The 15,149-nt window shown below is 37.3% G+C and overlaps 1 protein-coding gene across 12 annotated transcripts in view; it reads right to left on the bottom strand.

Moving 5' to 3' along the window:
* The window catches only part of LOC112323555 (glycine-rich cell wall structural protein 2), a 224,948-nt gene that overhangs the window by 84,456 nt on the left and 125,343 nt on the right, over positions 1 to 15,149 (bottom strand). For all 12 annotated transcript variants that reach the window (XM_052452152.1, XM_052452162.1, XM_052452156.1 and 9 more), the window contains one exon: positions 6,943 to 7,005. In XM_052452152.1, the coding sequence (XP_052308112.1) occupies positions 6,943 to 7,005 (63 nt within the window). The remainder of the gene's footprint in view (positions 1 to 6,942; positions 7,006 to 15,149) is intronic.

Genomic DNA, 15,149 nt, shown 5'->3' with positions numbered 1-15,149 from the left:
AGACAGTAACAGTCTAAGTGTTTGTTGATGAGCGATTTTGACTATCTTAGAGGTAGAAGGTTCTCCTAAATCATAGAACTTGTAGCCTCATGTCTTAGCTTTCCAACACACAAATGTCGTTGAATCGGAGTTTCTAAACTCCAGATATAGTTAAAAATATGAGGAGAGGTCAGAGAGTAACAGTTCAAAAACGGACAGTAACAGTCCAAGTGTTTGTTGATGAGCGATTTACTATCTTAGAGGCAGAACTGGGTTCTCCTTAAATCATAGAACTTGTAGCCTCATGTCTTAGCTTTCCAAGACATAAATTTTCCTGAATCGTAGTTCTATAACTCCAGATATAGTTAAAAATCTGAGGAGAGGCAGACAGTAACATTCAAAAACGACGGGAGTAGTGGACAGTGACAGTCCAAATATAAAGAAAGGAATGATAACTAGGATTGAACAAAGAACGACAATAATAAAGTGAAATGAGAAAAAACATAAAATACTAAGAAATGACTGAAAGAAAAACTTATTGGTTGTTGATATGGATATTATAAAACATATCCTGAATGAGAAAATTTATGAGATAAACCTGTGAATTGCAGGAGGGACCATAGGCGTGGTGCAACAGCAGCAGAGGGAGCACGAGTAGAGCTTTTATTGCAGTAGGTGATCCGCACCTATACTTTCTAGTTTAATTCTATGATTTAATAAGTTATTGATGTGATGTGAGATGTGAATTACCGAATGTTGGATATTAGGAGAAAGGAGAAAGTTTGCGTAATGATGCCGATATTTGGATAGTATTCTTGATGTATGTGTATTCAAGGTGAACGGTTGTTCTTTGAATTGCCAAGTGATGAAATTATAATTGATAAAGAAAATATGAGAAGTGTGATTTGGGGCGTGAACTAGCATACATTTAGTGTATGTTAGGATCCCGGGTAAGGGGATCACCATGTATTTGACTAGCATACATTTAGTGTATGGTAGGATCCCGGGTAAGGGGATCAATGTATTAACTAGCATACATTTATGTTAGGATCCGGGTAAGGGGATCAGATGTATTGACTAGCATATATTTAGTGTATGTTAGGATCCCGGGTAAGGGGATCACGATGTATTGACTAGCATATTTAGTGTATGTTAGGATCCCGGGTAAGGGGATCACCTTGCATCGACTCCTAAGGATGATGATGATAACAGTGAAATGGGTATCGGATGTGTTAAGCGGAAATAATCATGGGTGGTTTTATGAGATCTTGAATGGAGGTTATAATAGAAGAGGAAATGGTTTTAGTAGTTGAAGGAGAAAAAGTCTCCAATAAGAACCAAAAGGGAGAAGTGAATAAAATATGAATGTATGTTGCCTTTTTAAATTGCCGGATATTTGTATTGCTATATTATTGTGATTTTCATATTTCAATAATATGTATTTATTTTCAGGACCATCGCATGCACGACAGGAGAGATTCTAGCTTAGGTTTTTTTGTAATTTAGGTTCTAGGGAGTATACCCTTGTATTTGGTAATATTACAACCTTTATTTAACTTAATTTGTATAATTGATGTTTAAACTTGAATAGATGAATTTAATTTGGTAGTTTGTATAACTATGTTCCATTAAGCATGTTTATATCTTTAACCATCCATAATGATAAGTGTTGTACAATGTATATCATCAACATTGTGGTTGATATGAATGGTGATGTTGTGGGATTGAGACCCAGGATGGATTGGGCTGAATTGAGTTGGGAAATGCGGTATATTAGAAGTGTAAACAGGTCGTGTGTCGATAACTTGGGACCTCCCGGTATAGGGGATACTCCGTTGAAATTTCAATAGACTTTAATGCAAATACCATGAATATATATATATATATATAATTTACTCACTCTGTTTATCAGCTACCATGAGATCGTTGCTTTATCCCGGATATGGGAATGTTACATTACAGGAGGATAAATAGGTAATACAAACATAATTTGTCATGCAGAGTGCACAATCACCAACATTTCTACTGACGGATACAGTCCGTCGGTATTTTACCGAGAGTTGCAAAATATTTACTACACATGCCATAATCATTGATGTCTCTACAGACGGATACAGTCCGTCGACATTCCTCAGAGGGTGGGACTGTTGTGTTCTATGCCAGTGCAGTTCACAATTATCGACGGACTCTGCAAATTCTAAAGCGTAGGTATTAATGCATCTCTGACCGCGTGTATATACCGACGGACTGTGAAAATTCTGGAGGGTCATTTAAAAATTTTAGTGCAAAATTCAAAATTTACTAACGGACTTTTGAAAATTCATTGATGAAGTAATTAAAAATAATATTATTTAAATAGTCTGTCAGTGATGTCATCGGCAAAACTGCAATATAAATCTCAGCGACTGCCCCTTCAGTTCATTTCTCTCCCCTTACATTTCATCTCATCTTTTTTTCTCTCATCTATTGTGAAAATTTAAGTTATTTTCTTTAATATGCTTAATGATTTTATTTTTCTCATTTTTTCTTTGTTTTATTAATAATATATTTTGTTGTGTTTTTTTTTTTGTATTGTATGTAGATAAAGTCTTGAAATAAACACACAATTTAGGTGAGCATTTTTCATTCTAAAGTCTATAGTTTTTTTTTTTAATTTGTTCAATATATTTTATTAGTTGTATTGCCATAATAATTGAATACTTTGTTTAATTTTAATTGTTATTGTTGAATTTACCTTGTAAATGGTAATTGATTATATAGGATTAAATTTAATTATTTTATCTCAATTTTACTCTATTATTGCATGATATGTGTTTAATTATTTCCAATAATTTTTATTGTTATTGATGAATTTCTATAGATGTTAGTTGAATAGATAAAATTAAATGTTATTTTTTTTCCTTTATTTTATTGTTAAATTTGTATAGATGTTAGGTTATATATAAGATTTTTCAATGGAGTCAATTGGTTTGTGGCTATTGTCAATATTTACAGGTTTGAAAACTTTGGGTAGTCTCCAGTATTTGAGAGGTGCTTCCGAATTTTTTTAATAATCAATTTTAATTATGTAATTATTCGTATAAATTTATGTAGATGCGTAGAATGAAATCAACAGCACATCGTGAGCATATGGTTGCAGCTAGTTCTTCTAGGAGCGAGGATGACTTGTCCTTAGGTGCTGATCAAGAAGAGGCACCTGCGCCGACTCGTGATGTTGCCTCTTCCAGCACGGTTTCACAGCATAGAGGTGGTGTGCCTTTACAACGGAAACCACACACACCGGCAGCTCGGTTCGGTTTGTTGCACATGCGAAACGAATGGTATGATTAATTTAAATGAAATATATCATTAATTAATTTGTTGTTACTTATAAATATATTTAACTTGCAACATTTTTTTTCTTACAGGCTACGTCTCTTGGACGTGAGCCGAGCCCAATGGAGCTGTTTGTAGAGATGCACATGCGGAGTGAAGACCACCACAAGGGCGTGCAACAGTTCATTGACAACCGCGCTCAACACTTCGTGGTATGTTCGTTCAACCATTTTATCTCGTAAGTTATTATTTTCTTGAATTGAATATGATGATTTCTTTTTTAATTTTCAGGAGACCTATAATAGACAGTTGAGGGAGAGATATGGGGATGATCCTTCGACCCATCCGGATTTCGATCCGGATTTATGGATGGAGGTAGGATCATCTGGTGGACCCGATAAAAATCGGGTGTATGGGATCTCCAACATTACGATCGAGAACTTGCGGGCGGCCCGTAGTGTCTAAACCGTTTGGAGCTCCCAATCAGTATCGTGCACCCAATCTATGAAGTTCGTGGCCTTGCAGCAACATATGGCTCATCTCACCAAAAAATACGAGCGACTCTCGGCGGATTATGAACAACTCCGCCAAATGGTCATGGACATGAGATCACATATGGGTGATACATGTGTGCCCCTCTTTTTGGCCGTTTGGTCCCGGGAACGACCAACCTCCTCCTCCAGCTCCACCATTGTTCTAGTTTAATTTTTTTTTTGGAAACACATTAAATTTGTAATGAATATTTGGATGAATTTTATTTAACTTTATTTTTATATTTTGATGTTTCATACAATTTTATTTGCATGATTGGTTTTTTTACTATTAATTTATATAATTTTATATTATTTATTCTAAATAATTTTTAATTTTTTTTAAATCACAACCGACGAATTTCTAGATGGACATAGTCCGTCGGCATTTTACAAAGAGTTGAAAAATATTTACTACATATACCACCATCACCGACGTGTATACCGATGGACATATTCCGTCGGTGATTTACCACTGGAAATACAGACAAAATTATTCCATCGGTATATTTCCAGCGGGAATTGTTTTTTTTTTGCGCGCATTTTTCGTCTATAAAACCATCGGTTTTTTATTTATTTTTTACCGACAGAATTAGTGACAGAACTTGGAATTACCGACGAACACTATGTCGACGGACGTTTTCTATCGGGAAATTAGTCGGTAAAGATTTTACCGACGAAATGGTAATCTTACACCGACGGAATAGTTCCGTCAGTAAAACTGTTAAATGTTGTAGTGTGAAAGAATTACAATGATAATGTTACTTCTTACAACTTAATAATGGAGATGGTGTCTATTTCCCTTGAACCAAAAGCCAAAGTGTAGTTCATAGATGCCGGAAAATTAACAAAAAACAGAGAGAAAAGAACGTTGCAGAGAAGAAGAAGAGATTTGTTTCTGTCGTGATTTGCTTCTTTTATTCCCTCCCTCAGCTGCTATCTTTTGTTAGGATTCTTATCCTAATTAGAAGTCCTTAATATTACTTAATTCTTTTTCTTAATTTGTCTATTAAGGTTGGTTAAATCCCTCAGACTTTATTTTGAAAATTGATTATGCTGTTGTCAGAACTTTTTTGTAATTTATACTCTACTGCAACTTAGACTTTGTTTCTGACTTGGTTTCTTGCAATATCTGGTCATTCCAGCTATATTCTATCATTCATAGAATGTTAGAGCCTTGATTTGCACCTTTCTTACATTCTAAGGCCTATCATTTCTATGTCAGACTCTCAGCTATATTGGAATGCTCGTCACCATTAGTTTCTTTATCAGACCAGGAGACCAATCTTGTCCTTCAGCTTGTGCCCAGATTTTTGCCTTCAAAACGATTTATCTGACCTGATATCATTTATAAAAGTTGTATTCGTGAATGTGTAGATGATTTTGGGCTTTTGAATCAATTGCATAATTTTGATATCTGAGACTCAAGATATGTCCGTTTGAATATGTAGTGTGAAAGCAGAGAATCCTGCTGCAAATAGAATTTCGGCTCGATTTTGCAGGTTTAATTAGAGGTCCAAATGAACTCGGATTTCTGCCTATGATACCATCCTGGAAAGCTTTTGAGTGTAGAACAAATGATGAGAAAAGGTTATTAGTTGATTTTTTATGAAAAACAATGTGAGATTTATAATAAGAAAACAAATCAAAGAACAACGTTGTCAAAATGAGTTCTAATAATATTTTTTCTTTAAACATGAAATCACTCCACATGTTGAGGAATCTCATCTTTGGCCTACGCTCAAAAGACTAGAACACACAAAACAATCAAAGTTGGGAAAACAAAGTGACTAGCAGACATGAATAACAAGAGAAGGAAAAGCATTTTTGTTTTGAGCTTTACCTGCTCTAGCCGGGTCACAAGCAGGAATTATAGCCCTCAAAATGTTGTTAGCATCAGCCTCAGATTTTGGGTCTAGCATTCTCTCTTCACTTCTAACTCTAAGAACCCTTATCAATATATCATTTCCATGCATGCACATATTATCACTTCCTTAATTTGATGCCATACTTTAATAAGTCTACGTAAGATCTGCTATTCTGAATTATCTTTACTAATTACTAGAGTAGTTGTGTCCTCTCTCTCTTTTTTTCTCCCATAATTTTAATAGCAAATTAATGCCAATATATAGTTTTCTTGAAATTATATATTTTCAGAATATATGTTGAGCAGACCTACTGGTGGTCCTTTGGATATAAAATTCACTTTGCGGCTTCTAAAGGCCTTTTGGCCGCCATTGGCGAGGCATCAAAAACTCTGCGTGACATTTTGGTAGAGAGAGGTAAGTAGTTTTCAATACCGAAAATGACTGAACTCCACTGACCAGGTCAGACTTTTACATAGGTATTCTTTTTGGCAGTCGTAAGTTATTTTCACTTGTGACATGGTCCTTCTACTGCATGCAAAGTCAACAGTACTGCAAGTCTTGGGTTGTGAGAGAATTTTTCAATTTTCAAAAGTTCAAGCTCATTTCTTTTAATTTTATTTGAAGTTCTTTTTTGTGATGAAATCCTGTTTACATGGAAATGATATGTTCACTTTTTACTAAGGTTTGCGGAGAGATTATCTATAAAATATACTTTTAGAGTAAATTGTACTCTAAAAAGTGATTTTATTAAGAGATTTATATATAGACATGCATGCACAGTCAGTTGTAATTGCTCGCCAACATACTACATGCTTGCATGTGTGAGCTCCCATAATTTTATTTCAGAATACAAAAGAAACGGTAACCTCTGTGTTCATGGCAAGCTTTTACCTATTCTTATCATACTTTATTTTGACCAATGGGTCAGTGCTCCCCATAACCAGACCCACTACCATAACCTGAGCCAGAGCAGGATCCTCAACCCCCACCCCCACCACCTCCCCCACCCCCACCACCTCCTCCTCCTCCTCCTCCCCCTCCGCTTCCGCTTCCATAGCCTGACCCGCTTCCAGATCCAGAGCCTTGACCGCCACCACCACCACCTCCACTGCCGCCGCTGCCACCACCACCTTCACCACCACCTATCCCACTACCAGAACCATAGCCGCTACCAGACCCATAGCCAGACCCTGACCCATTGCCTCCACCACTGTCACCACCTCCAACTCCGCCACTGCCTCCGCCTCCACCTCCTCCACGACCACCAGCACCATATCCTTCACCGCTCCCGGATCCAGACCCAGAACCATAACCTGACCCAAGTCCTGATCCAGAACAACCACCTCCACCTCCTCCCTACCCTCCACCTCCACCTCCACTGATTGCCTGTAGTGTCCTAACAGCAAGGGTGAGGTCTACAATAAGCAAGACCAGGAAAGCAGTCCCTAACACTCTTGGACTTGCCATTTCCAGATTATACTCTCACGGCTCAATGTATCTGTATGTTTATGCGTGTCACTCGCTATATGAGAAACCAGTATGTTTTGTTGACTGGAAATGCTTGAAGTGGTAACCCTATATATAGGCATTTGAAAGGTAACAAGACAAGGTTTTTGAAGAGTGAGGCATTAATTGTAAAGGTAATTACGAGACAACGGTTTTGAAATGCTTCTTAAATTCCTAGTACCTCTCACTTGGTGATCTTGAATATTATAGAAAGGAATGTGTGCTTTGGATTTCTCTTTTAGTGGAGGCCGTCGGTGATGGGGTGTTGGTACTGTGGAGGACTGTCTGTTTCTGTCTATATGCAGGGGCGAAGCCATGAATTTTTCCTTTACTGTGCTATGATATAAATACACAAATTATTTTTTAAGATCAATCATTCACTCGTAGGGGTGATCATTTTCGATTCGGTTCAATTTTTATAAAAAAAAATAACCAAACCGAATTTTTTTTTAAAAAAAACCGAAACCGGGTCAAACCGACCGGTTTCGGTTCGGTTCAGTTTTTTAGGGAAAAAACTGGTTCAAACCGGTTTGGCTCGATTTTTCCGGTTTTGGCTCGGTTCGGTTTTCTCGGTTTTGGCTCGGTTTTTTCCGTTTTGGCTCGGTTTTTCCGGTTTGGCTCGGTTTTTCCAGTTTGGCTCGGTTTTGGCTCAGTTTTTTTTCCATTTTTTTTTGGTTTCGGTTCGGTTCGGTTTTTTTGGTTTTCTGCTTATAAAACCGAACCGAACCGGCCGGTTTTTTCAAAATTTTAATCGGTTTAATCGGGTTTTTTTTCGGTTCGGTTTTTTCGGTTATTTTTTTTTTTCGGTTTTCTCGGTTTAATCGGTTTTTTCAGTTTTTTTGCTCACCCCTATTCACTCGAATATATAAATTTTTCAAGTTAACAATAAAGTTTTAATTCAAATACATAACACAAAATATAAAAAAAAATAAAATTTGTTCTTTATTTGATGCATCTTTGTTAAAAAAAACGCTCTCGTACAAAACCCTGAATGTCAACAAATCTCAAAACAATAGCCATTTGTTCTTTATTTGATGCATCTTTGGCTTCATCAACCAAAATACAAAACTTTGCATCTCTAACTTCTTCACAAATCTTTTTTCTCACTTTGTTCGCGAGAATATGCAAAATCTCTTTTTGAATAGTCGGCAAGGTATACTTTGCATTTTTCAAAGCTTTTTCTAAGACAACATCATCAATGTCAACATTCAGTCTCCCCATAAGTCTTATCATCTCCAAAAAAATTCCTCGATTATTAGAAGCCGAAGATTCATCATGACCTCTAAATGCACATGCTTGTAAGCTAAGCCACCGAACACTTTCAATTGTTGTTGTAAGTCTCAACCGATTTTTCTGAACTTCTTCAACAGTTTGTGCATTCAACACTTTATCAATATGTCTACTTACTTTCATTAAATCTTCAGCAGATTTCACAGCATTATTATGTGGTGAAGTGGGACTTCCTACATGTATCAAAAGTGCACATCTAACCCCATCATTAACCGTTTTCCAACTTCTAAAGCCTTCGGTAGTGAATGTGAAATGACGAGACACTTTTTCAAAGATAAAGCATGGAAAACAAAACATTGCATCATTTGATGGAGAGTACTCTAGCCAAGGAAATTGATCAAACCAAGTGTATTGAAATCGACGATACTGTCTCCCTGATTCAGTTCTTGGATGCTCTACTAACTTAGGTTGATATGAACTCATTTTGATATAAGCTCTTCTAATTTCATCTTATTGATTAATAGGATGTTTTCACACTGGAATTCGTAACCCAGGATCTCGTTCAAGAGTATTAACATCAATTTCAACTCTTTGAGATTTGAAAGGGGGTTGTTCACTATGATTTGAGACATCAACATTGGATGGAGAATGTCCTTTACTGGTTGATGTTTGTTCGTTTGGTTTAAAGAATGCAAACATAGTTTTTCCTTCTTGCTTCCTTGATTTTCCATTATAATTTATAATCTATTCAAGTAAAAGGGATTAGGGAAGTCAGGTGCAAGATGAAAAGATACTAATGCCACAATAGAATATTCATGAAATGCATGCAGAATATACAAGGATAAACTATTGATGTAGACTACTAGGAGATTTGGAGAACTTAAGTTTGAAATAACCAGTAAATTATTAGTACTAGTGTGTTAGCATCTGTCTATTTCTAAGGTACAGTCTATGGTTTAATCCACTAACAATCTACTGTAATAAATGTGAAACATTGAATTTAAAATGAAAAGTCAAGGCTTATAAATTCTTACCTGATGATTTTACACTCTTGCGGCTCTCTGTATACATTCTTCTTCAAAATCCAAGATAAAATTGTATATTGTTGAGAAGAAAACACTAAAACCTCAAGTTACATAGAAGACATGTGAACCAATTAATTATTTATATTTAGATAGGTTTGCAGTAAAATATAACTAATTAATTAGTGTTGCAAGGGAAATTAAGTGCGGCAAATGACTGCTAATTAATTAGTGTTGCAAGCGAAATTAATTAGGCATTTACTGGCTAGCAATTAAGTAGGCAGCTAATGGCTGCTAATTAATTAGTGTTGCAAGGGAAAGTGGGCAGTGTTTAGGTTTGCTATGTAAAAGATAAAAGGAAAGTGGATTATTAAATTTTTTTTGTTACCTTAGCTCCAGCCCTCCTATAAAAGGCCCTGCCCCTGTCTATATGCAATACAATACAAGCTTTATCCCCACCTTTTCTTTTTTGACTTTGAAGTATCTTATAATATTTGACTTCGGCATGCATTTCCCACTCTTTATCATTCTGTTCATATTTGAACTCCATTTTTGAGCACACGTATTAATTTTCCATGTACTGGTAGCTGTCCTGCGGTGATTTATGCTAACGATTGTCTCCTTAAGCATAAGTTTATCCGCTAACGGTAGTGATTTATGCACACAGTATCTGTCTACTCTGCGTGTATGCTAACAATGGGCCAAGCTTGCACAACAAACTGGGTTGTAATTCAGTCAATATTTCTTATTTCTGTTACACTTGGAATTAAATTTATTTTCCCACAATATTTCCATCATTGAATATAAATAGATCTGTGCTTAAAAACCGTGTTCGAATGTCTGACTTATATTTCAAAACCTTGGAGCCTGTTCTGGTGTATGAAAGCACACCATCCTTGCATCACTGCTAGCAGAATGTTAGGCCATCTGCGTGGTTGATATACTGAACAGTCTTCTACTGCTGCACAGATTGAATTTCAGTTCCACATGCACAGATCATCACTTCCTTCAATGGCGTGCTTTAATAAGTCTATGTAAGAGTTCAAGAACATTTAACTTTTTTGGTTATCGGGGATCTGCTATTCTGAATTATCTTTACTAATTAATAGAGTGGTTTTGCCTTGAAACATATCCTCTCTTTTTTCTTCCACATGTTTTCTTGAACAAAACACGTTAATAGAAAATGCCAATAGTTTTTAACTTTGGTGCTCTTGTTGATGAGAGCACCATCTCACTATCAAAATTTTTAGATTGATTGATATAATTTTTTGTAATATTTAAACTCATAGTTTGTTGGCATGAATTTTCCTGACTTGCTCACAGACGGAAATCATCCGTCAAAAAAATTCTTGTCGGTAATTTTTGGTATGTCGGTAATAATTTTACCCATGGATTTCTTGACAGACAAAGTGTGCCAAATGTTTTTTATCAGCTTAATTCCATCAGGATTTCCATTGATGAATATAACATATCACCAATGGAAAATCCGTATGTCATTTCATCGATGAGTTTTTTGTCTATCAGTATTTCTTTCGATAAATTTGACATATAACCGTCAAATAAACCATCTATTATTTTGTCGGTCAATAAATAATAGTAGTGACATTTGGAATAATTCTTTTCCGATTCTTTGGAATATACTGACGGACTTAGACCGTCGGTAACCTCGGTAGTAATAATTTAAAAATATATTTTAAAAAAAAACTATTAAACACAAAAAGAAAAAAAAATAAAGTAATATAAAAATCAAATATTTGTTACAAATTTAAACATTTATAAGTTCAAATAAAATTAATCTAGAATAGAGGCGTTGGAGGAGGGGGAGAAGGCGGGTCTTCGCTGGGACTGTGGAGCGAATAAGATGGAGCACATGTATCACTCATCTATGATCTCGTCTCTATTTATACAATCATTAAATAATAGAAAAATAAAATTAAAAATTAATCAAATTCCAACAACATTCATACAATCAATAAAGAAAAGAAAATTTTAAGAATTCCAACAACATTCATACAATTATTAAGAGCAGAAAATTATAAATGATGAAAAGAGAAGAGAAAAAAATAGAAAATTATGTTAAATAACAAGAGAAGAAAGGGAAAAGATAGGAGAAGACATACCTGCGCGTGGAGGAGAAGAGAAGAGAAGAGAGTAGAACGGTGGAGGAGAGAAGGAGAGAGAGAAAAGAAAGAAAGATGAAGATTTGAGAGGAGGAGAGAAGAAGTTGCACAAGAGGAGATAAATAAGAAAAATGTGCTTTTAATTTGGATCTTTTTTAACAACGATGTTTCTAACGACCAATTAAATATTAATTTTTTTACCGGTGTACCCATTTGTAAAGTCTAATTGAAATTTTTAATTTAATCAAATATTTTCATAAACACGCCAAGCATTAACGATGTCTTTACCATCAGAAAATATTATAGAATGTATAGCATGTATATATCTGAATAGGAAATTAATGTAGGATTATTCCAATGTTGTAATCCCTACAGTTACTGCCGTGTTCTGCTACATATATATAAATAGTAAGGTTGGCTAAGGCACAACCCAAGACATTCTATTATTCTCAACTTGGTATCAGAGCCCTAAAATAACTAAAATACTTTCACCACAGCTTCCTCTGCAATGGAACAATCGCCCATTACATCTTCTTCTTCTGCAGCACCGTTGGTGCAGACCTCTTCTCCTGTCGCGACCCCTCTGTCTTCCTCTGCTGCATCACCCCTTGTTTTCTCCTCCCCTACCGTGGCTGGTGAACACACTCTCTTCAACCCCCACAATACTCCCTTCTTGCAGCCTACGTTTGATGCAGCTTCTGTCTCTGTTGCCGTTGCTATAATCTCCCTTTCTCACACTCATCAAGTCATCTCCCTCAAATTAACAAACACCAATTATCTATATTGGCGTATGCAGATGATGTCGTATCTCTTAGGTCAAGGAGTTTTCAGCTTTGTTGATGACTCCAACGCATGTCCATCTCCACATGTTCTTGCCGCTGATGGTACCTCTCTTCAGGTAAATCTGCTCTTTCTTCGCTGGAAACAACATGACCAACTTATTTTGAGTGCTCTCCTTTCCTCCCTATCCAGTGAAGTTCTGCACCTTGTTGTTGGCTACCAAACTTCTTGTTCTACCTGGCATATACTCTTGAGCAAGCTCTCGCTTCCACCTCAAACTCTCGTATTATGCAACTTCATGGCTCTCTTCAGGATTTTCGACAGGGTGATGAATCAATGACTCAATTTATGCAAAAAGCTAAGGCCTTGTTTGATGAGTTAGCCGCTACTGGCCGACCGGTTTCGCTTGAGGATTTCGACTTATATGTGTTTCGTGGTCTTCGGGGAGAGTTTAAAGATCTAGTAACAAGCCTTGTTACCAAGGCTGAACCTTTATCATATGCGGATCTTCACAGTCATCTCCCCACGCATGAATTTATTCACAAATCTTCGGTTGCCATACATGCTCCTTTGCTGCCCACACCTAACACCCCACCGTCTACCCTTGTTGCGCAACGCCAGACCTTTGGCAATTCTGGTCGCAACAGGGGCCGCTTCAATGGCGGTTGGCACCCCAACCAGTTCAGCAGCAGAGGCAACCAGTCTGCTTGCTCCAGACTAGATCACCGCAGCTTCCACAGCTCCTCCTTCGGTGACAGTAGACAAGGTAATTGGCAGGGAAATTGGCAGCGCAATAGGGGGCAGAATCCACGCTGCCAACTATGCCAAAATTTTTGCCATATCGCTCCCCACTGTCCTCAACTACAGCAACGGGGTTATGGCCAACAACCTATTGCAAATCTGGCGCAGTGCAATCTCTCCTCAACAGGTTTTGCCAATTGGTTTCCGGATACTGGTGCCAATCAACACGTCACACCAGATCTTGCCACCTTGACTGCTGCAGAATCGTATCTTGGTAATGATAATTTGCATGTTGGTGATGGTAAGGGCCTTCCTATATCTCATCTCGGTCATATAAAAATATATACACCACATCGTTCTTTCACTTTAACTAATGTTCTTCATGTTCCTGCAATCACGAAACCTCTGCTCTCTTATCAGAAATTTTACGTTGATAATAATGTTTATTTTGAATTTCACCCTCGTGTGTTTTATGTCAACGACCTCAACACCAATGAAGTCCTTCTCTCAGGTAAGAGTAAAGATGGTCTCTATGCCCTGACCAACTCTTCTGTCATGTCAGTTCCTCAAGCCTATTGGTCTCCCTGCACTTTTGCTTTTGCTGATTTATGGCATCGTCAAATAAGTCATCCTACTTCACGTATTTTTCAATTGTTAGTCTAAAAAAATAAGATCATTTGTAACAACAAATGTCTTAATTTTTAATGTCAAAGTTGTCCTTTAGGAAAATCATTGTGTTTGTCTTTAGGACCTACGGGTCACAAAACTTCTGCTCCGCTTGAATTAATTTTTAGTGATGTATGGGGTCCTGCTCCCCTCTTCTCTTCATATGGCTATCGTTATTTTGTTATCTTTGTTGATGCTTATACAAAATATGTATGGTCTTACCCTCTCGTTGTCAAGTCTGATGTTTACTCTGTTTTTCATCAATTTCAGACTCTTGTTGAACATCAATTTTCATTAAAAATAAAATATGTTCAAACTAATTAGGGCAGTGAATACCGCAAACTGTCCACCTTCTTTCAGACCATTGGTATCCATCATCGTCTGATATGTCCTCACACTCATGAACAAAATGGCATAGTAGAGCGTCGTCATAGGCATATTGTGAAAACAGGACTTACTCTTCTAGGGCAATGTAAAGCACCGTTTTGGTTTTGGAATTATGCTTTTGAAACCTCTGTTTATCTTATAAATCGCATGCCTACTCCTGGTCTTGCCCATCGATCTCCGTTTGATTGTTGGTTTCAACGGTCTCCTGATTATCATTTTTTGCGTACTTTTGAGTGTCTCTGCTTTCCTTTTCTGCGTCCATATAATAATCATAAATTGGATTTTCGTTCCTCTCCATGTGTGTTCTTTGGTTACAGTTCCTCGCGCCTTGGTTATCGATGTTTTGACATTGCATTTCACCGCATTTATATTTCCCGTCATGTCCGTTTCCATGAACATGTGTTTCCATTTGATAATTTTGAACAGATTGCAAAGGTATCGAACACAACCCCCACCCAACCCGCCACTATCACCCTCCCGATTTTACTCCACCACCCACCATTACCCACTCCAAACAACCCCTCAAACAGCCACTATAATTCAGCTCTGCCACTCCAAACATCCACCCTAACACAGCCTCCGCCCCTCCCCTGCCCATCATTCCATGCATGCTTATCTAACCATTATGATGCAGGTTCAGCTCGTCAATTGGTCTCATCCAGCCACCCGAACGCATCCCCTCCTGGCCTTGGTGCAATCTATAGTCCCTCCTCTGCTTCGCCATCCTTGGCCAGTGTTACTGCAGATTCGGCCTCTGCTTATAGCCCCTCCTTTACTGAAAGTCCTATGCTTGCGGTAGATTCTTCCTCATCCTCTTCGGCTGGCCTAAATCTTATGGTTGATCTATCTTCTTATCAGCTGCCATAGATCTCTCACTGCCACCATTTTCCCCTGCGTCGCCACCAGAGATCAGCAGGCATCCTATGGTTCTCAGACCGCGGCAGCCGAAGACAGCAAATTCGGTTGCTTTAACTGCCGCTAATCCTGCCTCCACATGGGTACTGC

Source organism: Populus trichocarpa, chromosome 1 (genome assembly GCF_000002775.5).
Source record: "Populus trichocarpa isolate Nisqually-1 chromosome 1, P.trichocarpa_v4.1, whole genome shotgun sequence".
Taxonomy (NCBI): Eukaryota; Viridiplantae; Streptophyta; class Magnoliopsida; order Malpighiales; family Salicaceae; genus Populus; species Populus trichocarpa.
Note: the sequence above shows the minus strand (reverse complement) of the source record. Positions and strands in the feature narration are given on the sequence as shown.